Source organism: Anomaloglossus baeobatrachus, chromosome 1 (assembly GCF_048569485.1).
Source record: "Anomaloglossus baeobatrachus isolate aAnoBae1 chromosome 1, aAnoBae1.hap1, whole genome shotgun sequence".
Taxonomy (NCBI): domain Eukaryota; kingdom Metazoa; phylum Chordata; class Amphibia; order Anura; family Aromobatidae; genus Anomaloglossus; species Anomaloglossus baeobatrachus.
The window spans coordinates 847967885-847995382 of NC_134353.1; the positions used below are offsets into that span (position 1 = coordinate 847967885).

Here is a 27498-nt window from a genome sequence, read left to right on the forward strand (position 1 = left end):
AAATACCACCTTTGAGGTCCATGCTTTAAGCTTACAACCTAATTCCCTGAAATCATCTTTAAGGATTCATAGTATCATAGTATGATATGATACTATGATACTATGAATGTATACATACAGTTAGGTCCAGAAATATTTGGACAGTGACACAAGTTTTGTTATTTTAGCTGTTTACAAAAACATGTTCAGAAATACAATTATATATATAATATGGGCTGAAAGTGCACACTCCCAGCTGCAATATGAGAGTTTTCACATCCAAATCGGAGAAAGGGTTTAGGAATCATAGCTCTGTAATGCATAGCCTCCTCTTTTTCAAGGGACCAAAAGTAATTGGACAAGGGACTCTAAGGGCTGCAATTAACTCTGAAGGCGTCTCCCTCGTTAACCTGTAATCAATGAAGTAGTTAAAAGGTCTGGGGTTGATTACAGGTGTGTGGTTTTGCATTTGGAGGCTGTTTCTGTGACCAGACAACATGCGGTCTAAGGAACTCTCAATTGAGGTGAAGCAGAACATCCTGAGGCTGAAAAAAAAGAAAAAATCCATCAGAGAGATAGAAGACATGCTTGGAGTAGCAAAATCAACAGTCGGGTACATTCTGAGAAAAAAGGAATTGACTGGTGAGCTTGGGAACTCAAAAAGGCCTGGGCGTCCACGGATGACAACAGTGGTGGATGATCGCCGCATACTTTCTTAGGTGAAGAAGAACCCGTTCCCAACATCAACTGAAGTCCAGAACACTCTCAGTGAAGTAGGTGTATCTGTCTCTAAGTCAACAGTAAAGAGAAGACTCCATGAAAGTAAATACAAAGGGTTCACATCAAGATGCAAACCATTCATCAATTCCAAAAATAGACAGGCCAGAGTTAAATTTACTGAAAAACACCTCATGAAGCCAGCTCAGTTCTGGAAAAGTATTCTATGGACAGATGAGACAAAGATCAACCTGTACCAGAATGATGGGAAGAAAAAAGTTTGGAGAAGAAAGGGTAACGGCACATGATCCAAGGCACACCACATCCTCTGTAAAACATGGTGGAGGCAACGTGATGGCATGGGCATGCATGGCTTTCAATGGCACTGGGTCACTTGTGTTTATTGATGACATAACAGCAGACAAGAGTAGCCGGATGAATTCTGAAGTGTACCGGGATATACTTTCAGCCCAGATTCAGCCAAATGCCGCAAAGTTGATCGGACGGCGCTTCATAGTACAGATGGACAATGACCCCAAGCATACAACCAAAGCTACCCAGGAGTTCATGAGTGCAAAAAAGTGGAACATTGTGCAATGGCCAAGTCAATCACCAGATCTTAACCCAATTGAGCATGCATTTCACTTGCTCAAATCCAGACTTAAGACGGAAAGACCCACAAACAAGCAAGACCTGAAGGCTGCGGCTGTAAAGGCCTGGCAAAGCATTAAGAAGGAGGAAACCCAGCGTTTGGTGATGTCCATGGGTTCCAGACTTAAGGCAGTGATTGCCTCCAAAGGATTCGCAACAAAATATTGAAAATAAAAATATTTTGTTTGGGTTTGGTTTATTTGTCCAATTACTTTTGACCTCCTAAAATGTGGAGTGTTTGTAAAGAAATGTATACAATTCCTACAATTTCTATCAGATATTTTTGTTCAAACCTTCAAATTAAACGTTACAATCTGCACTTGAATTCTGTTGTAGAGGTTTCATTTCAAATCCAATGTGGTGGCATGCAGAGCCCAACTCGCGAAAATTGTGTCACTGTCCAAATATTTCTGGACCTAACTGTACTTCAGTATAGTCACTACCAAACTCCACAATAACCCAAGAAAAACTACCGGCTTCCACCACAAATTATTGTATAGGCCAATTGGACACCCGTTAAAGGTAGCGTATGGCTTTGAAGATGTGGTTTATAGAGCAAGTGGAACAAAGCTATTAAATTTTATATATTTAATCCAGAAACTAGAGAGTGTTCATAAAAATATACTAAAGATGTTACAAAGGGAAGAAAACAATACAGCATATACAATTACATACAATAAAAAAAGGAACAATGAAAGAAAATTACTAAACCTTTGTCATGGAAATGGCTCAGATTTATGGAGGAATGAAATCCAAGGAAATGTGGATACACAGCAATGTATCTTCCTGGCATTGAACAAGGTGTCAACTCCAACATCTGTATTTATTAAAAGAACAGTCATTCCCACATACCTCCCCTTGGTGACCTCAGATGAGGGTGGTCATGGAATGTGGCTCCAGTCTCTACAAAATGATGAGATTCACGACTTTCAGGATATCTTCACCCCTGAGGGTCCCAGGCGGAAGATATCATAGTCATGTTTCCTATCACAAATTTACCTTCTTATAGATAGGAAAATGGAATGTGTATCGTCATCTATCTGATTATCCTGATTATCTAATATCCTGCCAAATATTAATTTGGGGCTGATGTAATGTCTCACAGTTATGTAATAACTTGTATGTTGTCCATTTGGGATCACAATGCCTAAAATGAGTCTCCCATAAATATCGGGTTGATACAAACAGCTATATTTATCAATAACCACCAGCACCAATAGGCCTGGGAAAATCTTTTCAAATTCAACAGAGTTGACCTCAGAGGTGGCACATGTGACAATTTTCAAGCCCTGAATATACAAACCCCAGAACTTGTGTCTGTTTCCCAATCTATAACCAATCCAATTCCCTGTCCACATCAGGAGGCCAGATGTAGTGTTAGTTCTCTCTTTCTTTCTCTGTTTTTAATTAATCCTATATGTTAAATGTGGGGGGTGGATATACAGTTAGGTCCAGAAATATTTGGACAGTGACACAATTTTCGCGAGTTGGGCTCTGCATGCCACCACATTGGATTTGAAATGAAAACTCTACAACAGAATTCAAGTGCAGATTGTAACGTTTAATTTGAAGGTTTGAACAAAAATATCTGATAGAAATTGTAGGAATTGTACACATTTCTTTACAAACACTCCACATTTTAGGAGGTCAAAAGTAATTGGACAAATAAACCAAACCCAAACAAAATATTTTTATTTTCAATATTTTGTTGCGAATCTTTTGGAGGCAATCACTGCTTTAAGTCTGGAACCCATGGACATCACCAAACGCTGGGTTTCCTGCTTCTTAATGCTTTGCCAGGCCTTTACAGCCGCAGCCTTCAGGTCTTGCTTGTTTGTGGGTCTTTCCATCTTAAGTCTGGATTTGAGCAAGTGAAATGCATGCTCAATGGGGTTAAGATCTGGTGATTGACTTGGCCATTGCAGAATGTTCCACTTTTTTGCACTCATGAACTCCTGGGTAGCTTTGGCTATATGCTTGGGGTCATTGTCCATCTGTACTATGAAGCGCCGTCCGATCAACTTTGCGGCATTTGGCTGAATCTGGGCTGAAAGTATATCCCGGTACACTTCAGAATTCATCCGGCTACTCTTGTCTGCTGTTATGTCATCAATAAACACAAGTGACCCAGTGCCATTGAAAGCCATGCATGCCCATGCCATCACGTTGCCTCCACCATGTTTTACAGAGGATGTGGTGTGCCTTGGATCATGTGCCGTTCCCTTTCTTCTCCAAACTTTTTTCTTCCCATCATTCTGGTACAGGTTGATCTTTGTCTCACCTGTCCATAGAATACTTTTCCAGAACTGAGCTGGCTTCATGAGGTGTTTTTCAGCAAATTTAACTCTGGTCTGTCTATTTTTGGAATTGATGAATGGTTTGCATCTAGATGTGAACCCTTTGTATTTACTTTCATGGAGTCTTTTCTTTACTATTGACTTAGAGACAGATACACCTACTTCACTGAGAGTGTTCTGGACTTCAGTTGATGTTGTGAACGGGTTCTTCTTCACCAAAGAAAGTATGCGGCGATCATCCACCACTGTTGTCATCCGTGGACGCCCAGGCCTTTTTGAGTTCCCAAGCTCACCAGTCAATTCCTTTTTTCTCAGAATGTACCCGACTGTTGATTTTGCTACTCCAAGCATGTCTTCTATCTCTCTGATGGATTTTTTCTTTTTTTTCAGCCTCAGGATGTTCTGCTTCACCTCAAGTTGAGAGTTCCTTAGACCGCATGTTGTCTGGTCACAGCAACAGCCTCCAAATGCAAAACCACACACCTGTAATCAACCCCAGATCTTTTAACTACTTCATTGATTACAGGTTAACGAGGGAGACGCCTTCAGAGTTAATTGCAGCTCTTAGAGTCCCTTGTCCAATTACTTTTGGTCCCTTGAAAAAGAGGATGCTATGCATTACAGAGCTATGATTCCTAAACCCTTTCTCCGATTTGGATGTGAAAACTCTCATATTGCAGCTGGGAGTGTGCACTTTCAGCCCATATTATATATATAATTGTATTTTTGAACATGTTTTTGTAAACAGCTAAAATAACAAAACTTGTGTCACTGTACAAATATTTCTGGGCCTAACTGTATCTCCTCTCCAAAGATGCCTTATGGATTTTAATTTTTCTCTATGACAGGCTTCTATAGGAGAGTGCTCTAGACATGATTTGTCATTGTAGAGGAAGTGAGAGGAGAGAAGCTGTGACCATCACCTATTGTGCATGATGTGATCTGATTTTATTTACTGTATATTAAGGTGTTACCAGTCATTGTAATCCTGTCTGTAATAATAATGAGATGACTGTTCAAAAGTGATCTCAACAAAGCATGTTATACCAGCCTAAAATTCCAGGAATTGTCCCCTACTTTACAGCTTATACTCAATAAGCCCAGAGTGGTTTAATTAAAAGAAAAAAAAAAAGTATATTCAACTGTATACTGTGCCAGTTTGCTAGCATCAACTTCCGGGGCGGAAATCACATTCGTGCTGCAGCCAATTAGCGGCTGCTGTTCAGCTGAAATCTTCCCCTTTTTTTTGCCCCTTTACGACCTAGAACGTATTTATACGTCTAAGGGTGCCTCCCACCTTTTACTACGGAATCATGCGGCAAGCCCACGGTTATCCCCGTACATATCTGCCAATTTGATTAGCATCGCTTTGATCAGGAGAAACAATCAGACACTATAGGCATAAAGCCCCTAAGGGGATTAGTAAAATCAGCAACAAAAAAAAAAAAAATTAAACAAAGAGTTTTAAAAAATATTAAAAAATAAAATAAATCTAAAAGGTAAAATCACCCCCTCCCTTTTTGCCCCATTGAAACTAAAACAATAGAACAAAATACACATATTTGGTATTGCCGAGTTCAGAATTGACCAATCTATCAAAATATAAAAATATAAAATCAATTACCGTATTTTTCGGTGCATAAGACGCACTTTTTTCCCCCCAAATGTTGGGGGAAAGTTGAGGGTGCGTCTTATGGTCTGACTGTGGCTGCGGGGAATGAGGTGCTGCGGTGGAGCGGGTCATCGGGGGCACGAGCAGGCTGTAGCAGCCTGCTGTGACCACGTGGGCCCGCTCATTACATATACACGCCCATCCTCCCGCCCATTTCTCAGCGCAGAAGCCGGCGCTGACAGGTGGGCGGGAGGACAAGCGGGGACGCGCTCATAGTAAAGATCCGGGCCGCATGATCACCCCTGACAATTACAGCCTGGAGTGATCATGTGCGGCTGTATTCACTGCTCCCCGCGCGGTCATCATCAGCCCGGGGTGCAGTGAATCAGTGTACTCACCCGTCCCCGTGTGTGGAGCCGTCCCACTGCAGCACGCGATGTCTTCCTGTCTGTGCCGGTCAGCTGATCGGCACAGACAGGAAGACATCGCGTGCTGCACACTGCAGAGAGGAAGTTGATCGGCTGCTGGGAGTGAGGAAAAGGTGAGTATAAATGTTTGTTTTTTTTTCTTTGTGCTATAGGATACAGGCCATATACCAGGATGGTATATGAGCACGATGGGGGCATATAGCAGGATGGGGGGTATATTAATAGGATGGATGGGGGGTATATGAATAGGATGGGGTATATGAACAGGATGGGAGTATATGAGCAGGATGGATGGGGGGTATATGAGCAGGATGGGGGTATATGAACAGGATGGGGGGTATATGAACAGGATGGCAGTATATGAGCAGGATGGATGGGGGAATATGAACAGGATGGGAGTATATGAGCAGGATGGGGTATATGAACAGGATGGCAGTATATGAGCAGGATGGATGGGGGAATATGAACAGGATGGGAGTATATGAGCAGGATGGGAGTATATGAGCAGGATGGATGGGGGGTGTATGAACAGGATGGGGGTATATGAACAGGATGGGGGGTATATGAACAGGATGGCAGTATATGAGCAGGATGGATGGGGGAATATGAACAGGATGGGAGTATATGAGCAGGATGGGGTATATGAACAGGATGGGGTATATGAGCAGGATGGATGGGGGAATATGAACAGGATGGGAGTATATGAGCAGGATGGGAGTATATGAGCAGGATGGATGGGGGGTATATGAACAGGATGGGGGTATATGAACAGGATGGGAGTATATGAGCAGGATGGATGGGGGGTATATGAGCAGGATGCGGGTATATGAACAGGATGGATGGGGGGTATATGAACAGGATGGGGTATATGAACAGGATGGATGGGGGGTATATGAACAGGATGGGGTATATGAACAGGATGGGAGTATATGAACAGGATAGGAGTATATGAGCAGGATGCTGGTATATGAGCAGGATGGGGGTTTATAGCAGGATCATATACAAGGCAGGAGGATCATCACCAGGATGGGGTACCTTAGTAGAGAATTTGGGGACATTACCCCCATAACAGTGTCAGCAGCAGATCCTCGCCCCATTACAGTGTGTCATGACCACATTTTTTTGCTTAAAGTTTTATTTTCCTATTTTCCTCCTCTAAAACCAGGGTGCGTCTTATGGTCAGGTGCGTCTTATAGTCCGAAAAATACGGTAATCTGAACGGTAAAGAGCATAGAGAGAAAAAATTCCAAACACCAAAATTATGTTTTTTTGGTCGTCGGAACATTGCATTAAAATGAAATAACAGACGATCAAAACATCCCATCTACACAAAAATGGTATAATTAAAAACGCCAGCTCAAGACACAACTAGCCATCACACAGCCCAAGATCACGAAAAATGAGAATGCTAATCGTGTGGAAATTTTTTTTTTTTAAGATAGCTACGTAGGATGAAAAAAGACCTAGGTCCATCTAGCTCAACCTGTCCTCCATCAATTATATATATTGTCACTAAATCATTTATAACCAACAATGTTGTACGTACTGAGGAAATCATCCAGCCTTTTTTAATAAGTTGTTATAGTATCTGCCATTACTACCTCTTGTGGTAGGGCATTCCACAGTCTGACTGCTCTAACTGTAAAGAACCCTTTCCTATTTAGCTGCCATAATTGCCTTTCTTTCACTCGCACTAAGTACAAAAAATAAAATTCTTTACAAACTTCTGAATTTATTTTTACCACTTAGATAAAAGTAAAACTATACATGTTTGGTATGTATGAACGCGTACTGAACTGGTGAATCATAATGCCTGGTCAGTTTTACTGTACAGTAAATACATGGTAAATAAAAAACACAAAAAACAATTGCACTTTTTTTTGCAATATCACCGAACTTGTAATTTGTTTCCCGTTTTTCAGTACAATAGGGGGACGAATGAATGGTGTTATTCAAAAGAACAACTCGTCCTGCAAAGCACAAGCCTTCATATAGCTATATTGATGGAAAAATAAAAAAGTTATGGCTCTTGGAAGAAAGGGAGGAAAAGATGAAAATTTTAAATGGAAAATTGCCATATTTGTGCCTGTCTGAAAACGACAAATACCGACAGGACTGAGTTCACACAGTGTCCACAGTGGCTCCATTGGTTGCATTTAAGTGAATAGCCATATCTGGGCCCTGTTGGGGTTCCTGTCAGAATACAGTTTGTTGAGTATTCTGACAGAAACCCCAACATTGTGCTCAACAGAGAGCATTACTGGGATCCTAGCCTTAAAACCTTTTCTGTGATTTATGGGCTGCTATGAATTGTAATAGAAGGTACAACCACTACCAGACCTAAAGAGTCGCACCCTGAAAACGAGGAGGGGACGCAGAGCTCTAACCCAGTGAATGGATACTGATAGGCTATACCACCACTGAGTACATTCTTACAGTAAGTAGTGTATATTTTTCTTGAATTCTGTCATAGTGTTTTTTCCCCAAATTATGTAATGACGATGACTAATATAGTATTAGTCACCAATGTCTAACACAATGAGGCACGGTGATGGTGACTTTATTCCATGCTGGATTGCATCACATGACTGTAATACATGAGCAAGTACTAAACTCTTATATACATCTGTAGGACTTGACCTCAATGTGACAGCAGGTGATATCATAAACCATAAACCCCAATGCACTGGTCTGATAAATATATGATTGATTGCTGCAACAATTTTGCCTAAAACATGACAGAATTACAATTAATCTTGTAAATCTTGTAAAAGAAATTATCTATATATATATATATATATATATATATATATATATATATTCACTTTTACTGCTAAATGTTTGTATACTGTATACACAGTGGGTGAAATAAGTATTGAACACGCCACCAATTTTTAAGTAAATATATTTCTAAAGGCGCTAATGACAATTTCTCACCAGATGTTGGGAGCAACCCATCCAATCCACACAGGCAAAAAAAAAAATCAAAACATAGATTATGTGTATTAATGAGAAATGCAGTGAGCAAATACTTGGCACTCAAATAGTTAAATATACTGGTATTTTATTGATTTAGCTTGACCAGATACAGCACAGACGTTTCAATGTAACATAGACCTTCATCAGTGTACAGTGTAGATGGTCTGCTCAGCTTGTGAGTGAAAGTAGCTCTGGTGTAGCTCACAGTGTCCAAGGTTCTTTTGCCACACAGAGGTGGACACTGAGATCTACACCAGATCTACATCTACACTGCGCACCGATGAAGGTCTATGTTAGACTGAAACGACTGTGCTGTATCTGGTCAAGCTTACTCAATGAAATGCAGTTTATTCAACTATTTGAGTGCCAAGTATATTCTGTTTGCTGCATACGGGACTGGATCCTATTTGAGCACCTACCACACAAAAGTGCCGTGTTTATCCACAATATTAATGAGAAATAATACAGGGAAAAAGTATTAAACACAGTTACTGAATTTTTTTTAATACTTCATGCACAAGCCTTTTTTGCTGAGGATAGCTTGAAGACATCTCCTGTATGGAGATGGAGAGACTAGTCGCATTTATCGCTCAGGTGTGATTTTGGCCCATTCTTCGACACTTCAAATCCTGACGGTTCTGTTGGCTACTTCTATGAACTCTGAGCTTTAGTTCCTTCCATACATTTTTGTATTGGATTCAACTCAGGTGATTGGCTCGGCCATTCTAGCAACTTTATTTTCTTTTTCAGAAACCAGTTGATTGTTTCCTTGGCTGTGTGTTTGGGATCATTTGTCTTGCTGAAATGTCCACCCTCATTTCATTTTCATCACCCTTATAGATGGCAGCAGATTTTTATCAAGAATGTCTCAGCACCTTCTTTCCTTTCATCCTTCTTTCAATTACATGAGGTTTGCCAATACCATATGCTGAAAAACAGCCCCACACCATGATGTTCCCACCTCCAAATCTCACTGTTGTTGGTGTATTTGTCGTGATATTCAGTGCATTTTGGCCTACAAACATGGTGTGTATTATGGCATCAAAGAGTTCAATTTTGCTCTCATCTGACCAGACTATATTCTTCCAGTAGTTCACAGATTTATCTAAATGTTGTTAAGCAAACTTTTAACAAACTTGGACTTGCTTTTTGTTGAGCAATGGAGTCTTGTGTGGTGAGCGTGCATACCTTCTGAAATCTTGCAGGGAGCACATAGTTGTGACTGGTTCATGGTGAAATAATGTTCAATCTACTTACAGATCATGACTCCATCAGTGCTCACTGGGACCTTCAGTAGTTTAGAAATTTTTCTGTAATCAATGCCGTCACTATATTTGGCAACAATGGGGTTGCAAAGGTCTTGAGACAGCTCATTTGTGTTACACATCACAAGATGTTTCTTGTGTGATAACTTTTTATAGGCCATCAGTTGAACCAGCTGATATTATTTTTCAATTAATGGTAGGATACTTTCTAATTGACAGATTTCAGATGGTGTCATGACTTACCATGACTTTTTGCACCTCTTTCTTAATGTGTTCATTACTTCTTCTCTGTGTCATTTCTCATTATTACACACATATTTATGGGCATCTATGGTTTGATTTTTTTGCCTGTGTGGATTGGATGGGTTGTTATTGACATCTGGTGGAAATTTCATAATAGTTTTCTTAGAAAATTGGTGACATGTTCAATATTTATTTCACCCGCTGTATAAACACACACAGTTGCTTGTGATATTTTTGCCGATGATCATGATATTAGTCATATTAATCACTTGCTATTCTGAGCACCTTATGAGTTTTCTGAACTGATGCTACCTAGGCTGTAATGGGAAGAGGTGTCAAGACTGATCCTGATGGTAAAAAAAAAGTCACAAAATGGTGAAATGGTGAAAGGTCTTGTTAAAGAGCTTTTACAATTCTGAAAAATTCCTGTCCCCCTGCGCAGTTTATTTAACCCCCCCCCCCCAAACCACCACCACCCTCCAAACTTAGCATTTTTCATTTTCCTCTGGTCAAGACATTTCTCAGTGTCTGTTATTATCTGTAGCGCTGACATAACATCACCAGCGCTGCAGCTATTCAGTGAGCTCAGCGGCTCGTACTGTCAACAGAGCTCAGTCAGCACTGCAGACAATACCAGACACTGGAAGTAGTGGTGGAGACTCAACGCCGGACCTGGGAAGGGTGAGCGAAACAAGTTTTGTTTTTTTTTACCTAAAATGTTGCTGTGGAGGAGAAGGGTTTTCCAATATCAGAAAGTCAACTTATGGTCTTATTCAAACGTGTGTTTTCTCCATTTTTCGAATGTCTCTTTTGCATTTGCTCTGAATTTATCACAGATAGAACATGTAGCCAATATAGTCTATAGGGCTGTTCACGTGTCAGGTGGCTTTTTAAATCCACTATTGATCCAAATCACAGAATAAATTTACCACTTTAAATAAATGGGTCGTGATAGGGATGAGCGGACCCGTGGATGTTTGGGTTCACCGGGGTTGGGAGAACTTTAGTTAAAAGTTTGGTTTGGTTTAGTTTGGTTCGGTATCCGGACTTGACCCAAAAATGACCCCGAACCTCATATAAGTCAATGGGGATTGGAACTTTTGAGCAGTAAAATGGTTGCAGTAAGGGCTAGGGGTTGGCAAAAGGAAGCAAAATGGGGCTAAAACCAGGACAATTGCCATGGAAACAAATGTAGATATGGAACAAATAAAGCATTTAAAGAAAACTATGTGGGGTCCCCTTATTTTTTGTGAGCAGACAGCTGGGGAGTGGTATTATCAGGTTAAGCACCGAGTGGTGGGACTTAGTATGACTAGTCATGCTGAGTCCCTTTAAAGCTACGTTCACTGTGTAGTGAGCGGTGAGAGTAACAGCTCCCTGCACTCTCAATGACTGAAAGCAAGAGCCTGCACTAGGAATAAACTGAAAGGTGTTGTCTGGTTTAAATTCATAAGTCTGCAGTCCCTCTATGTGTCACTATATGTGACTGCAGACTTATGAATCCTTTGATCACACACTGTGTACTGCGAGGATTCACCGGTTTCTGAGCCAGAAACGGTGGTCATGTGACTTCAATTGTGCGATATACATATTCCCAGCCAGAACGCGACTAGTGGGCGCGGGTTTGCTCAATACAAGTGTATGGAGTGGGTGTGTCTGACTAGTAGGTGCAGCATGTAGTGAGCAAGGCCTTGCTCAATACAAGTGTATGGAGTGGGTGTGTCTGACTAGTAGGTGCAGCATATAGTGAGCAAGGCCTTGCTCAATACAACTGTATGGAGTTGACGTGTCTGACTAGTAGGTGCAGCATATAGTGAGCAAGGCCTTGCTCAATACAAGTGTATGGAGTGGGTGTGTCTGACTAGTAGGTGCAGCATATAGTGAGCAAGGCCTTGCTCAATACAAGTGTATGGAGTGGGTGTGTCTGACTAGTAGGTGCAGCATATAGTGAGCAAGGCCTTGCTCAATACAAGTGTATGGAGTGGGTGTGTCTGACTAGTAGGTGCAGCATATAGTGAGCAAGGCCTTGCTCAATACAAGTGTATGGAGTGGGTGTGTCTGACTAGTAGGTGCAGCATATAGTGAGCAAGGCCTTGCTCAATACAAGTGTATGGAGTGGGTGTGTCTGACTAGTAGGTGCAGCATATAGTGAGCAAGGCCTTGCTCAATACAAGTGTATGGAGTGGGCGCGTCTGATTAGTAGGTGCAGCATATAGTGAGCAAGGCCTTGCTCAATACAAGTGTATGGAGTGGGTGTGTCTGACTAGTAGGTGCAGCATATAGTGAGCAAGGCCTTGCTCAATACAAGTGTATGGAGTGGGTGTGTCTGACTAGTAGGTGCAGCATATAGTGAGCAAGGCCTTGCTCAATACAAGTGTATGGAGTGGGTGTGTCTGACTAGTAGGTGCAGCATGTAGTGAGCAAGGCCTTGCTCAATACAAGTGTATGGAGTGGGTGTGTCTGACTAGTAGGTGCAGCATGTAGTGAGCAAGGCCTTGCTCAATACAAGTGTATGGAGTGGGTGTGTCTCACTAGTAGGTGCAGCATATAGTGAGCAAGGCCTTGCTCAATACAAGTGTATGGAGTGGGTGTGTCTGACTAGTAGGTGCAGCATATAGTGAGCAAGGCCTTGCTCAATACAAGTGTATGGAGTGGGTGTGTCTGACTAGTAGGTGCAGCATATAGTGAGCAAGGCCTTGCTCAATACAACTGTATGGAGTGGGTGTGTCTGACTAGTAGGTGCAGCATGTAGTGAGCAAGGCCTTGCTCAATACAAGTGTATGGAGTGGGTGTGTCTGACTAGTAGGTGCAGCATGTAGTGAGCAAGGCCTTGCTCAATACAAGTGTATGGAGTGGGTGTGTCTGACTAGTAGGTGCAGCATGTAGTGAGCAAGGCCTTGCTCAATACAAGTGTATGGAGTGGGTGTGTCTGACTAGTAGGTGCAGCATATAGTGAGCAAGGCCTTGCTCAATACAAGTGTATGGAGTGGGTGTGTCTGACTAGTAGGTGCAGCATGTAGTGAGCAAGGCCTTGCTCAATACAAGTGTATGGAGTGGGTGTGTCTGACTAGTAGGTGCAGCATATAGTGAGCAAGGCCTTGCTCAATACAAGTGTATGGAGTGGGTGTGTCTGACTAGTAGGTGCAGCATATAGTGAGCAAGGCCTTGCTCAATACAAGTGTATGGAGTGGGTGTGTCTGACTAGTAGGTGCAGCATATAGTGAGCAAGGCCTTGCTCAATACAAGTGTATGGAGTGGGTGTGTCTGACTAGTAGGTGCAGCATATAGTGAGCAAGGCCTTTGTCAATACAACTGTATGGAGTTGACGTGTCTGATTAGTAGGTGCAGCATATAGTAAGCAAGGCCTTGCTCAATACAACTGTATGGAGTTGACGTGTCTGACTAGTAGGTGCAGCATGTAGTGAGCAAGGCCTTGCTCAATACAACTGTATGGAGTTGACGTGTCTGACTAGTAGGTGCAGCATATAGTGAGCAAGGCCTTGCTCAATACAAGTGTATGGAGTGGGTGTGTCTGACTAGTAGGTGCAGCATATAGTGAGCAAGGCCTTGCTCAATACAAGTGTATGGAGTGGGTGTGTCTGACTAGTAGGTGCAGCATATAGTGAGCAAGGCCTTGCTCAATACAAGTGTATGGAGTGGGTGTGTCTGACTAGTAGGTGCAGCATATAGTGAGCAAGGCCTTGCTCAATACAAGTGTATGGAGTGGGTGTGTCTGACTAGTAGGTGCAGCATATAGTGAGCAAGGCCTTGCTCAATACAAGTGTATGGAGTGGGTGTGTCTGACTAGTAGGTGCAGCATATAGTGAGCAAGGCCTTGCTCAATACAAGTGTATGGAGTGGGCGCGTCTGATTAGTAGGTGCAGCATATAGTGAGCAAGGCCTTGCTCAATACAAGTGTATGGAGTGGGTGTGTCTGACTAGTAGGTGCAGCATATAGTGAGCAAGGCCTTGCTCAATACAAGTGTATGGAGTGGGTGTGTCTGACTAGTAGGTGCAGCATATAGTGAGCAAGGCCTTGCTCAATACAAGTGTATGGAGTGGGTGTGTCTGACTAGTAGGTGCAGCATGTAGTGAGCAAGGCCTTGCTCAATACAAGTGTATGGAGTGGGTGTGTCTGACTAGTAGGTGCAGCATGTAGTGAGCAAGGCCTTGCTCAATACAAGTGTATGGAGTGGGTGTGTCTCACTAGTAGGTGCAGCATATAGTGAGCAAGGCCTTGCTCAATACAAGTGTATGGAGTGGGTGTGTCTGACTAGTAGGTGCAGCATATAGTGAGCAAGGCCTTGCTCAATACAAGTGTATGGAGTGGGTGTGTCTGACTAGTAGGTGCAGCATATAGTGAGCAAGGCCTTGCTCAATACAAGTGTATGGAGTGGGTGTGTCTGACTAGTAGGTGCAGCATGTAGTGAGCAAGGCCTTGCTCAATACAAGTGTATGGAGTGGGTGTGTCTGACTAGTAGGTGCAGCATGTAGTGAGCAAGGCCTTGCTCAATACAAGTGTATGGAGTGGGTGTGTCTGACTAGTAGGTGCAGCATGTAGTGAGCAAGGCCTTGCTCAATACAAGTGTATGGAGTGGGTGTGTCTGACTAGTAGGTGCAGCATATAGTGAGCAAGGCCTTGCTCAATACAAGTGTATGGAGTGGGTGTGTCTGACTAGTAGGTGCAGCATGTAGTGAGCAAGGCCTTGCTCAATACAAGTGTATGGAGTGGGTGTGTCTGACTAGTAGGTGCAGCATATAGTGAGCAAGGCCTTGCTCAATACAAGTGTATGGAGTGGGTGTGTCTGACTAGTAGGTGCAGCATATAGTGAGCAAGGCCTTGCTCAATACAAGTGTATGGAGTGGGTGTGTATGACTAGTAGGTGCAGCATATAGTGAGCAAGGCCTTGCTCAATACAAGTGTATGGAGTGGGTGTGTCTGACTAGTAGGTGCAGCATATAGTGAGCAAGGCCTTTGTCAATACAACTGTATGGAGTTGACGTGTCTGATTAGTAGGTGCAGCATATAGTAAGCAAGGCCTTGCTCAATACAACTGTATGGAGTTGACGTGTCTGACTAGTAGGCTCAGCATGTGATGTCAATCACTTAGTAGGACCACCAACTGGACTTATGTGTATACAAACTCCAGGGATGTCAGTGAATTAAAAGCATCTTATACTGAATATTTTCTCAAAAAATTATACCACCTTTTCATTGCTGCACTGGCAGACCATCCCCTCCCAAATCCCAAATTCATACTCTATAAGGCCTCATTCAGACTTTCGTATTTCATGGATGTGTGTTATCAGTGATTTTCACAGATAGAACATGTACCCATTATAGTCTATAGGGCTGTGCAAATATTCGTGTTTATTTGCAGACTGTGTCAACAAAAATATGATGTTAACTTGAAATGAAAATCGCATATACAGGTCTATGGGTCTGTGCTTTTTATGGGTGTCACAGATGAAAATCACACATAAGTCTATAGGTCTGTGCTTTTAATGGGCGTCACAGATGAAAATCACTTATACAAGTCTATAGGTCTTTGCTTTTTATGGGCATCACAGATGAAAAGCACAAATACAGGTCTATGGGTCTGTACTTTTTATGGGCATCACGGATAAAAATTTCATATACAAGTCTTTGTGTCTGTGCTTTTTATGGATGTCACAGATGAAAATCACATATACAAGTCAATGAGTCTGCGCTTTTTATGGGCGTCACAGATGAAAATCACATATACAAATCTATCAGTATGTGCTTTTTATGGATGTAAGAGGTGAAAATCACATGTACTGTACAAGTCTATGGGTCTGTGCTTTTTATGGGGGTCGCAGATGAAAATCACATATACAGGTGTATGGGTCTGTGCTTTTTATTGGCTTCGCAGATGAAAATCACACATATAAGTCTAAGGGTCTGTGCTTTTTGTGGGCGTCACAGATAAAATCACATATACAGGTCTATGGGTATGTGCTTGTTATCGGCATCACAGATGAAAACCACATATACAGGTCTATGGGTCTGTGCTTGTTATCGGCGTCACAGATGAAAACCACATATACAGGTCTATGGGTCTGTGCTTGTTATCGGCGTCACAGATGAAAACCACATATACAGGTCTATGGGTCTGTGCTTTTTATGGGCTTCACAGATGAAAATGACATATATAAGTCTATGTGTCTGTGCTTTTTATGGGCGTCAGAGATGAAAAGCACATATAAGTCTATGGGTCTGTGAAAATAACTGACGACATGTGGATGGTATCAGTGTACAATTTGTGTGCTGTCCATGATTGACACTGCAGTAAATAGAAACTTTGTAATTAATTATTATTTATTTATCGATATGTGGAAATCATTGAAAGTAAAAACTGACACATGGACCAAACACTGATGACACTTGTATATTAATGCGAATGCTATGCAAATGTGCAATTTTATTCTTACTTAGCATCTGTATGCTTTGTGTTCTTTTTCTCAGCCACTATTATTTTACAATCATTTACACTGTTCTATGCCACAGAATGGTAATGTATCTATAAAACGGAAGGTCCATATGGATGGTCCATGTGCCGTCCGTTTTTATTTCTTGCACCCATAGACTTCCATTGGTGATTTACGCACCCATACTCGGCATGCTGCAATTTGTTTTCCTCAGGCCGAATACAGCTGAGGAAAGTCAGCACGTCAGCACTGACTCACTGAATAACATTGGTGTGAGTGCCGTCTCATTTTCTATCTCATTGCACTCGCTGTATTTATACTCAGGTGTGAGCGCACCCTAATTGCAGCATGCTACTTGTTTCCACAGCAGATGGTTTGGGTTTTTTAACAGCAGTGCCAAAAACTGGAAGATCCATTTTCTATTGCATGTGAATCGGGATGCAGAAACCTCACCATACACATGGGCTGGGCACAAGGGTCACAAACAGTTTTGTACTCCACATATTGTATACCACTAGACTCCTGTCAAAATATTTTAATAAGATTACTCTTCCCTTGATGACAGGGACTTAAAGGGAACCTGGAATCAGAAATTTTGCTTTAAACCTAAACGTTTCCCCCTCTGCAGCTCCTGGGCTGCATTCTAGCAGGTTCCTATACTTTTTGTGGCCCCTTTTAAACCAAATTAAATACTTTATAAACTTGTACCTTTTGGTATGAAAATCTTGTAAATCGTCCATGGGGGCGGGCTCTCTGCTGACCGTTGCTGTCCCTCCTGCACATTGACGCCGTCCCCCCACGCTCCATTTAGTACATCAGGACGCCGCCCACTGCGCCCGAGGTGCCGCCCACGCCAGGATCGCTGGTGACGTGTGTCACAGGCACGAGTTATGGGCGGCGCTGTGATTGCATCGCAAGTGCCCGCCCATAATCTCGTGGACGCGCTGTCCCCACTGCCTCCAGCGTTCTGCGCAAGCGCACGCTGGCCAGATGACCCGACATCACCTCTTTCCCATCTTTCCCTGCAGCAGGGCAAGATGGGAAAGAGGTGACGTCGGGTCATCTGGCCAGCGAGCGCTTGCGCAGAACGCCAGAGGAAGAGGGGAAAGTGCGGTCACGAGGTTATGGGCGGCACTTGCTGATGACACTCACAGCACCGCCCATAACCTCGTGCCTGCGCAAAACGTCACCAGCGGTCACACGCAGTGCACAGTCCCGCTACAGTCGCACAGCGCATGCGCGGGATCTCGGGCGCCCAGGGGCGGCGTCCTGAGGTTTGAAATTCAGCGTTCGGGGGCGGCGTAAATCGGCAGGAGGACGGTAACGGACGCCAGGCTGCCCGCCCCCATGGATAATTTACGAAATTTACATACGAAAAGGTACAAGTTTATAAAGTGTTTATTTTGGTATAAAAGGGGCCACAAAAACTAGAGGAACCTTGCTAGAATGCAGCCCAGGAGCTGCAGAAGGGGAAACTTTTAGGTTTATAGCTAAATTTCTGATGACAGGTTCCCTTTAAAGGGTCATTCCCAACTCCAAGATCCTATCCTAATAAGTAGTAGGTGTAATAATAATAATAATAATAATAATAATAGCAGATACCGCCAATTAGAAATGTAGTATAGTTCTCCTGATTAGTTATGTTGCTTGCCTCATGTTCATAGCATTGCAAAAGCTTAGGTATCCATGGTTACGACCAGGCATATAGTCACAGTTAGGCCTCAATTTCACTTGCGCATAGTTTCCGATGTGAGAGCATAGGAAGCAATATGCTAATGACCCTCTGATGCGAGTGTCAGCCCAGGGTCATGTGACTGTGATGCGATTTTGCGATCGGATCAAAGCTGCGAAAAAGAAGGAGGGAGCACTTTCTCCCCATCTCCTCCGCTGACTGTCTCTGCGTACATCGTACTGCAGTCGGATGACATGCGAGTGCAGTGTGATGTTTCACATGCTCCCATTGACTTGTATGGGGTGCGTGAGCCGAGACTCGCTCCCAAACACAGCATACTGCAAATCATTTCTCATGCCGATATGGTATGAGAAATCAATTGCAGATGGACACTGCCAGATAGTTTTGCACTAGAGTGAGAGCATTCTGATGTTTTATCGGATTGCACTCGTTTGTGCAGAATTCAGGTGGAACCAAGGCCTTAGTTAGTTGCAAGTGGTCATAATCATGGATACCTAAGGTCCTGCAATGCCCTGCACATGAGGTAAGCGACATTGTGAATCAGAAGAACTATACTACATTTCTAATTGGAGGTATTTGACAATATTATTATTATTACATCTACTACACATTGGGATAGCATTTGGGAGTTAGGAATACCCCTTTAACACTAGAAGTCCCAGGAATTTCGAGCTCCATAGGGTTCCAATGGTAGAAATGTTAAATGATCCCTCTCTGGGACTTCTAGTGTTTAGAATTTTTTTTTTTGCCTTGGCCAGACTACAATTTAATTATTAAATTATCAAATATACTTAACAGTGGATTGAAGGTAGAAAATGTAAGTATGGCTGGAGAAGGAAGCAAGGTCATGATGTCAATCAATGCCCCCCTATAGTAAAGGGGTATTTCTCAACTTTGGAAGTTTTCCACAGTCCACAGAATTGAGTATAACTTCCCGATCTGTGGGGATCAGACAGCTGGGATCCCCACCAATCCCTAGTGGCGGGGCTCTTAGCCCTATGTAGTAGACTAGTGGTCAATCATGCGCACCGCCACCCCATTCTTTCTTTTTGAAGGGCCAAAGAGCAGCTGAAAGCAGCACTCGACAGAGTTCAGAGGTCCCATTTAAGAATTATCGTAATAGTACACACGATCAGCCACCACTCCATTCTCTTCAGAGGCCCGATTCTCAGGATTGTGGGGGTCCTGATTGCTAGTGGGGGTCTCAGCAGTTGGACTACTATCAATCATGAAGTTTTTGCCTATACCATTAATTGTCTATGTACTTAGTCATATTTTGAGAATGCTCCATCGTTTTGCAAACACAGAGACAATACCTCACGTTGTCTCATACGTATGAAAAAAAATGTATCACTGTTTTCTACATTTGTCATGAAATCTAATCTCAATACATTTTGGTTATGTGGCACGTGACATTACTCTGCCGCTTTGGATCCAGTGCTACCAGGTGCTTAGGTGGCCTCATCATGTGACTTCCTCAACCAATCAATAGCTGAATTGGTCAACTGCTCAGGCCAGTGATTGGGTGCCGCTGTTCACGAGTCCCTTTGATAGGTTGTCATCCCGGCAGCAGGAAGTAGACACCGGCAGGGGACAGAAGGGGTGAGAGAATGGTGACATGAGAACTTATGAGTTGCTTATTTTTTTTTTTTTAACCCTTTTTGATTTATTTATTTTTTTAAATTTTGCTCGCCAGAAACTACTTTAAATTTTGTATACAGTGCTATCGTGCACTGCACATAGCGTTAAAAGGAACCTGTCACGTGGAATAATGCTATTACCTTGCAGATATCTGCAGATTAACGCCTGTGGTTTCGATGCAATTTTTTGGCAGGAGATGCAGATTTGGTGCAGGCATATGCTGTATAAATTTTAACACCAAATCTGCATCTCTTGGCAAAAAAATACGAAATAATGGTTTTGACGCCATTTCGGTGTGGTTTACTGCCAGGAGATGTAAAGTTGGTGCTGAAATGTCTGCACCAGATGTTTGTACCAAATTTGCGTTTCCTGGCAGAAAACCGAAACGGCATCAAAACTGTTTTTGTGCATTTTTTTTGCCAAAAGATGCAGATTTGTTGCTGAAATTTATACATCATATTCCTGTACCCAATCTGCATTTTCTGACAAAAGATCGTATCAAAACACATCATATTCCTGTACCCAATCTTCATTTTCTGACAAAAGATCGTATCAAAACCCCCATCATAATGACCCACATCATAATGCATGTGGTTTTGATGCGATTGTTTGCCAGGAGCTGCAGATTTGGTGCAGGAATATGGTGTATAAATTTCAGTACCAAATCTGCATCTCTTGGTAAAAACCCCCCACAGTTTTCTGCCAGGAGATGCAGGTTTGTGAACTCAGTGACATCACCTGAGATGACGTCACTGAGTTTAATTAGATCACCTGAGGTCACTTCTGCTGCTGCCACAGGTGAGGTACCGTGGAAACCTCCAGTTATGACCACAGATAAACTGATTGACATCACAGCTGTGGCTAAGTCAGTCTCTGCCTGAAGCCACAGAGTGCGGACATGTTCTGTGCCCTCGCTCTGTGACTTCAGTATGTATGTAGTAGAGCCAGAATCATTGTGGGACCTTGTGTGGATTACGTCAGAACTGGGTGTTTGGGGTTAATAAAGGGGTGAAAGAGGGTGGATTTTTTTGTATTTTATGTCAAATAAAGGATTTTTTTCGGTGTTTGTTTCTTTTCACTTACACATTAGTAATGAGGGAGTCTCATGGACACCTCCCATTAGTAATCTAGGGCTTAGTGGGAGCTGTGAGCTGTCATTAACCCCTGACATTACCCCGATTGCCACCGCACCAGATCAATCGGGATGAGCCTGGTAAAGTGCCAGGATTATCACATCTAATGGATGCAACAATTCTGGGTGGCTGTAGGCTGCCATTTTTAGGCTGGGGGGCCCAATAACCATGGGCCTTCCTAGCCTGAGAATACCAACCCCCAGCTTACGACTTTATCATGGCTGAGTAACAAAATTGGGGGGGGTCGGTTTTTTATTTGTTTTAAATAATTTGTAAAAAAAGCAACATTGGGTCCGTCTTATTTTGATACACAGCCAAGATGAGCAAACGGCTGGAGGCTGCACCCTTTAGCAGTATGCTTTATTTGTGCTAGGTATCATAATATGGAGGGACAATACGCCAGTTTTTTAAAATTTTTACATTATATTTACTTTCATACCAAATGGAGGTGGTTTGACTGCAACCAATTACAGACGCAGGGACTGACAGTGGGCGGGGGAGCAGTGCATACGCATGAGTGAAGGAACAATCCCAGAAGTAGTGCTAAATTCCTATTTTTGTTTCTATTTCCTTTTTTTTTTATTATTACCCGGGTGGCCAGAATCCGGATAGTTACCTGGAGGTTGGGATCGGTGCACGGTCACTAGGGATCCTGAGCAGATCCGGACTTTTACAGTCCAGGTTCGCCTATCACTACCTATAAATACTAAGGTAAAATAGTGACCAAACACTGAGTGTGTGAATGTTGCCAAATAATGAATATACAACATCAAGTAGTGCAAATACCCTCCCTAACAACCTATCAGCTCAATGCTTTTCATTTCCAAACTTATACCAAAAATATTACAGAAGAAAGAACATTTTTCTTCAGTTTGTGCCTTTACATAAGAGCCTTGCTGGCCATTTGCCCTGCTGAGAGCACAACAAAGGTGTGGCCTGGTGATGACTAAACTGTTCTGTATCATCACAGTCATACTAATTAATCTCTCACAGATCCACAGCACAGTACCAGACAGTGCACTCATCATCCCATCTAATGTGAGCACATCACATGACTGCTTAGCTTTTCTATTATAAGGGGCGGGGGTGTCACATATTTTACTCCTTTTCCTTCTTCTGGCACTTACTGTTCTCCTTTTTTTAGAGATTATTATATATTTGGGTGAGTTGATTTTCTAATTCTTTGGGGTTTGTTCTTTGTGTTCAGCACATATGAAGTCATGGCATTATTTATATTACACGGTTAGTTTATATGAAGGGTACATTGATGTTAGAGGATGAGGCAGCGGTTTTGCTCCTGTAGAAGACTGGCAGCAGCATCAGGCAGCACACAGCAATATTAGGGAGCACACAGCAGTATCAGGCAGCACACAGCAGTACTATAGGCAGCACACAGCAGTATTAGGCAGCACACAGCAGCATCAGGCAGCACACAGCAGCCTCACACAGCACACAGCAGTATCAGGCAGCACACAGCAGTGCTATAGGCAGCACACAGCAGTACTATAGGCAGCACACAGCAGCATCAGGCAGCACCTGGCAGTATTCAGGAGCATCAGGCAGCACACAGCAGCCTCAGGCAACACAGCAGCTTTGGGCAGCACACAGCAGCTTTGAGCAGCACACGGCAGTACTCAGCAGCATCAGGCAGCACACAGCTGATGCTCTCCCTCTGCTGCCAGTTTTCCCTTCTGCTGCCTACTGTCCCTCTGCTACCTGCTGTCCCTCTGCTACCTGCTGTCCCTCTGCTACCTGCTGTCCCTCTGCTGCCTACTCTCCCCTCTGTTGCCTGCTCTCTCCTCTGTTGCCTGCTCTACCTCTGCTACCTACTCTCCCTCTGCTGCCTGCCCTCTGCCTTCCCTCGCTTTGCTGCCTGCTCTCCCTCTGCTGCCTGCCTGCCCTCTCTCTGCCTGGCAGCTCTCCCTCTGCTGCCTGCTTTCTCTCCTGCTGCCTTCCTGCTCTCCCCTTCTGCTGCCTGCTCTCCCTCTGCTGTCTGCCTGCTCCCCTCTATGCCTGGCTGCTCTCCCTCTGCTGCTTGCTCTCTCTCCTGCTCTCCCTCTCTTGCCTGCTCTCCCTCTGCAGCCTGCCTCTTCTCCCTCTGCTGCCTGCCCTCTCTCTGCCTTGCTGCTCTCCCTCTGCTGCCTGGCTGGTCTCCCTCTGCTGCCTGCTTTCTCTCCTGCTGCCTTCCTGCTCTCCCTTCTGCTGCCTGCTCTCCCTCTGCTGCCTGCTCTCTCTCCTGCTGTGTTCCGGCTCTCCCTCTCTTGCCTCCTTTCCCTCTGTCGCCTGCTCTCCCTCTGCAGCCTGCCCTCTCTCCGCCTGGCTGCTCTCCCTCTGCTGCCTGCCTGCTCTCCCTGCCTGCCTCCCCTCGCTCTGCTGCCTGCTCTCCCTCTGCTGCCTGCCTCCCCTCGCTCTGCTGCCTGCTCTCCCTCTGCTGCCTGCCTGCTCCCCCTCTGCCGCCTGCTCGCCCTCTGCCTGCCTGCCTCCCCTCGCTCTGCTGCCTGCTCTCCCTCTGCTGCCTGCCTTCCCTCGCTCTGCTGCCTGCTCCCCCTCTGCCACCTGCTCTCCCTCTGCCTGCCTGCCTCCCCTCGCTCTGCTGCCTGCTCTCCCTCTGCTGCCTGCCTCCCCTCACTCTGCTGCCTGCTCTCCCTCTGCTGCCTGCCTGCTCCCCCTCTGCCGCCTGCTCGCCCTCTGCCTGCCTGCCTCCCCTCGCTCTGCTGCCTGCTCTCCCTCTGCTGCCTGCCTCCCCTCGCTCTGCTGCCTGCTCTCCCTCTGCTGCCTGCCTGCTCCCCCTCTGCCGCCTGCTCTCCCTCTGCTGCCTGCCTCCCCTCGCTCTGCTGCCTGCTCTCCCTCTGCTGCCTGCCTCCCCTCGCTCTGCTGCCTGCTCTCCCTCTGCTGCCTGCCTTCCCTCGCTCTGCTGCCTGCTCTCCCTCTGCTGCCTGCCTGCTCCCCCTCTGCCGCCTGCTCTCCCTCTGCTGCCTGCCTTCCCTCGCTCTGCTGCCTGCTCGCCCAATGCCTGCCTGCCTCCCCTCGCTCTGCTGCCTGCTCTCCCTCTGCCTGCCTGCCTCCCCTCGCTCTGCTGCCTGCTCGCCCTCTGCCTGCCTGCCTCCCCTCGCTCTGCTGCCTGCTCTCCCTCTGCCTGCCTGCCTCCCCTCGCTCTGCCGCCTGCTCTCCCTCTGCTGCCTGCTCCCCCTCTGTCGCCTGCTCGCCCTCTGCCTGCCTGCCTCCCCTCGCTCTGCTGCCTGCTCTCCCTCTGCTGCCTGCCTCCCCTCGCTCTGCTGCCTGCTCTCCCTCTGCTGCCTGCTCCCCCTCTGCCGCCTGCTCTCCCTCTGCCTGCCTGCCTCCCCTCGGTCTGCTACCTGCTCTCCCTCTGCTGCCTGCCTCCCCTCGCTCTGCTGCCTGCTCTACCTCTGCTGCCTGCCTCCCCTCGCTCTGCTGCCTGCCTGCTCTCCCTCTGCCTGCCTGCCTCCCCTCGCTCTGCTGCCTGCTCTCCCTCTGCTGCCTGCCTGCTCCCCCTCTGCCGCCTGCTCGCCCTCTGCCTGCCTCCCCTCGCTCTGCTGCCTGCTCTCCCTCTGCCTGCCTCCCCTCGCTCTGCTGCCTGCCTGCTCCCCCTCTGCCGCCTGTTCGCCCTCTGCCTGCCTGCCTCCCCTCGCTCTGCTGCCTGCTCTCCCTCTGCTGCCTGCCTCCCCTCGCTCTGCTGCCTGCTCTCCCTCTGCTGCCTGCCTTCCCTCGCTCTGCTGCCTGCTCTCCCTCTGCTGCCTGCCTGCTCCCCCTCTGCCGCCTGCTCTCCCTCTGCCTGCCTGCCTCCCCTCGCTCTGCTGCCTGCCTGCTCCCCCTCTGCCGCCTGTTCGCCCTCTGCCTGCCTGCCTCCCCTCGCTCTGCTGCCTGCTCTCCCTCTGCTGCCTGCCTCCCCTCGCTCTGCTGCCTGCTCTCCCTCTGCTGCCTGCCTGCTCCCCCTCTGCCGCCTGCTCTCCCTCTGCTGCCTGCCTCCCCTCGCTCTGCTGCCTGCTCTCCCTCTGCTGCCTGCCTCCCCTCGCTCTGCTGCCTGCTCTCCCTCTGCTGCCTGCCTTCCCTCGCTCTGCTGCCTGCTCTCCCTCTGCTGCCTGCCTGCTCCCCCTCTGCCGCCTGCTCTCCCTCTGCCTGCCTGCCTCCCCTCGCTCTGCTGCCTGCCTGCTCCCCCTCTGCCGCCTGCTCTCCCTCTGCCTGCCTGCCTCCCCTCGCTCTGCTGCCTGCCTGCTCCCCCTCTGCCGCCTGTTCGCCCTCTGCCTGCCTGCCTCCCCTCGCTCTGCTGCCTGCTCTCCCTCTGCTGCCTGCCTCCCCTCGCTCTGCTGCCTGCTCTCCCTCTGCTGCCTGCCTGCTCTCCCCTCTTTGTCCGCTGCGCGCTGCCGGCTTCCGCCGTAGGGACCGCAGTGCGGACTGCACCACGCCCACCAGCCGGCTTCTCTCTGCGATCTGCAAGTGTCATTACTCCAGTCACAGCCGCTGCTGCAAGGGCAACAGGCTCTGCGCTGCTGATCCCCAGGGAAGCCAATGCCTCACATATCAGGCCCTGACTCCCTCAGTCTCCCGCAGTCATTGATATCTGCTTTTGTCAAAATCAAGGATCTAAAAGCTAAACAGATTTTCATGCATTTAGGCACAAATAGATAACAGCTCCTATTTCAGCAATAATCTGATGTATCCACATAGACTCTGTACATACGTCACAATACACTGCATATTAATCAGCATTATCACATATTAACCATCTCCATTCTGTACAGATATCTGCAGAACCCCATGACCTCTAGTGTGACACCTAATCTCGCCATTAGCATGCACAGACAGCAGCTCCCGGCACTGGGTGGGGTGCACCATGTGTCCTTGCTGCCTGAGAATCCCCCCATGTGGCTCCCAGCTGCAGCACAGGCAGTGCAGAGACCCCCGGATCCGGGTTATACACCCACTATATGAGTGTAGCCAGGCAGAAAGTTTACAAATAAATGTAACATCATCTGATGCGTGATCACAATGAGTCAGAATAGGGCACAATGGAGCCTGATCCAGGCACTGTATACATATATACATCACTTAGAGGAATTCCTGGCAGACCCCTGTGCTGTATGAGGCAGCAGAGGGAGGGGCTGCTTTCTTGCCAACTGTTAGATCTGCAGCCCACCACATTTTCTCTGTAAAAAATTAGGGAGTGGCTGCATCACATTGTCTTTGTTCCCCTTTAGATCAATATTTCTAATTCCCTGTTCCATTGTTTCTCCATCATCAGATAGATACATCATCAATATTCCAGGGGCAGCATTATCTGCAGCATCAGCTGCATCCTCTCCAGGTCATCAGGAGCTGGTACTCTGCCACCTGTGGTGAGGATGGCAGTGCCCAGGAGTGCCAGCTGTCAGTGCTTACCTCTCTCTATATTGGTGATGGCACACCTTAAATGGTCCTCAGTCACTATTTCTCCAATCACCACCAGCAGGTAAAATTTATTGTCTAGGAATCTGTGAGACAGGCTGGGGGAGGTGGATGAAGGGTTCAGGATGCTGAGTGATGGGTCAATGTCCGCTCCTGGCTCCACGAGAGTTGCCATCCTTGCTGTGTGCCCCCAGTTGTGGCTGCCTCTCCCACCCTCCGTTAGGTGCAGCAGGCAGGGAGTGAGCTGGGAGGGGAGGCTGGCCGCCTTTTATATGGAGAGTCTGGGCTGGGACCCTGGGAGGAGAATCACATTAGCTGCCAGTCTATTCTCCAGCATCCACTCTGATGTCATCTGCAGCAAATCATAGCCTCCGGAAGCAGAAGGAAGAGGTGCGGAGACAATGGATGTGCAAGTGGAGGACCTTACCTTCTCATGCACCTCTATCACATGCAGCCAGGACCACAGGACATGCATGGGAAGCCAAGCCTATGTGTCTGATACGAGTCAGCTGCGTGACATGTCTGCTCCGCAACTTTATCAAATGTGTAAAATACCTATACAGGTTGATACAGTTTTTCAACCTCTTTTCACAGATTTCTTATTAAAGGGATGGTTCACCGCCATTTATTAGGTTAACCCAGGGGGTGATCATATAATTGGTGCAGCCTGTGCAGCCGCACAGGGGCCCAAGAGGCTAGGGGCCCCATTTCTATCTCTAATTGTACATTATCATGAGCTCTTGGGCTGCAATGGGTCCATATACTGTCCTTGCACAGGGGTCCTTTGCTGTTTGTGTTCGCCAATTGTTTAACCCCTTCACCCCCTCCCAGTCTGTTTTCATCTTAAAAGGGTGGTTCACCCATATTTTTTATTGTCTAGTTCGATATTATATTGAGAAACAATGTTTCAAATATCTTGTGTTGGCAATAGTGCCTGTGAGAGGCGCTATTGCAGACCGCTGTTCCTCGCTCTGGTGACGTCATGTCAAGTGCCGCACACGTCACAT

General features: G+C 45.8%; 1 protein-coding gene across 1 annotated transcript in view; it reads right to left on the reverse strand.

Annotated features, from left to right (window-relative positions):
* Positions 1 to 26738, reverse strand: part of MAP1B (microtubule associated protein 1B) — a 155927-nt gene extending 129189 nt beyond the window's left edge. The window contains exon 1 of the mRNA XM_075325255.1: positions 26486 to 26738. Coding sequence (XP_075181370.1) covers positions 26486 to 26666 — 181 coding nt within the window. The 5' untranslated portion in view covers positions 26667 to 26738. The remainder of the gene's footprint in view (positions 1 to 26485) is intronic.
* Between the last annotated feature and the right edge of the window lie 760 nt (positions 26739 to 27498).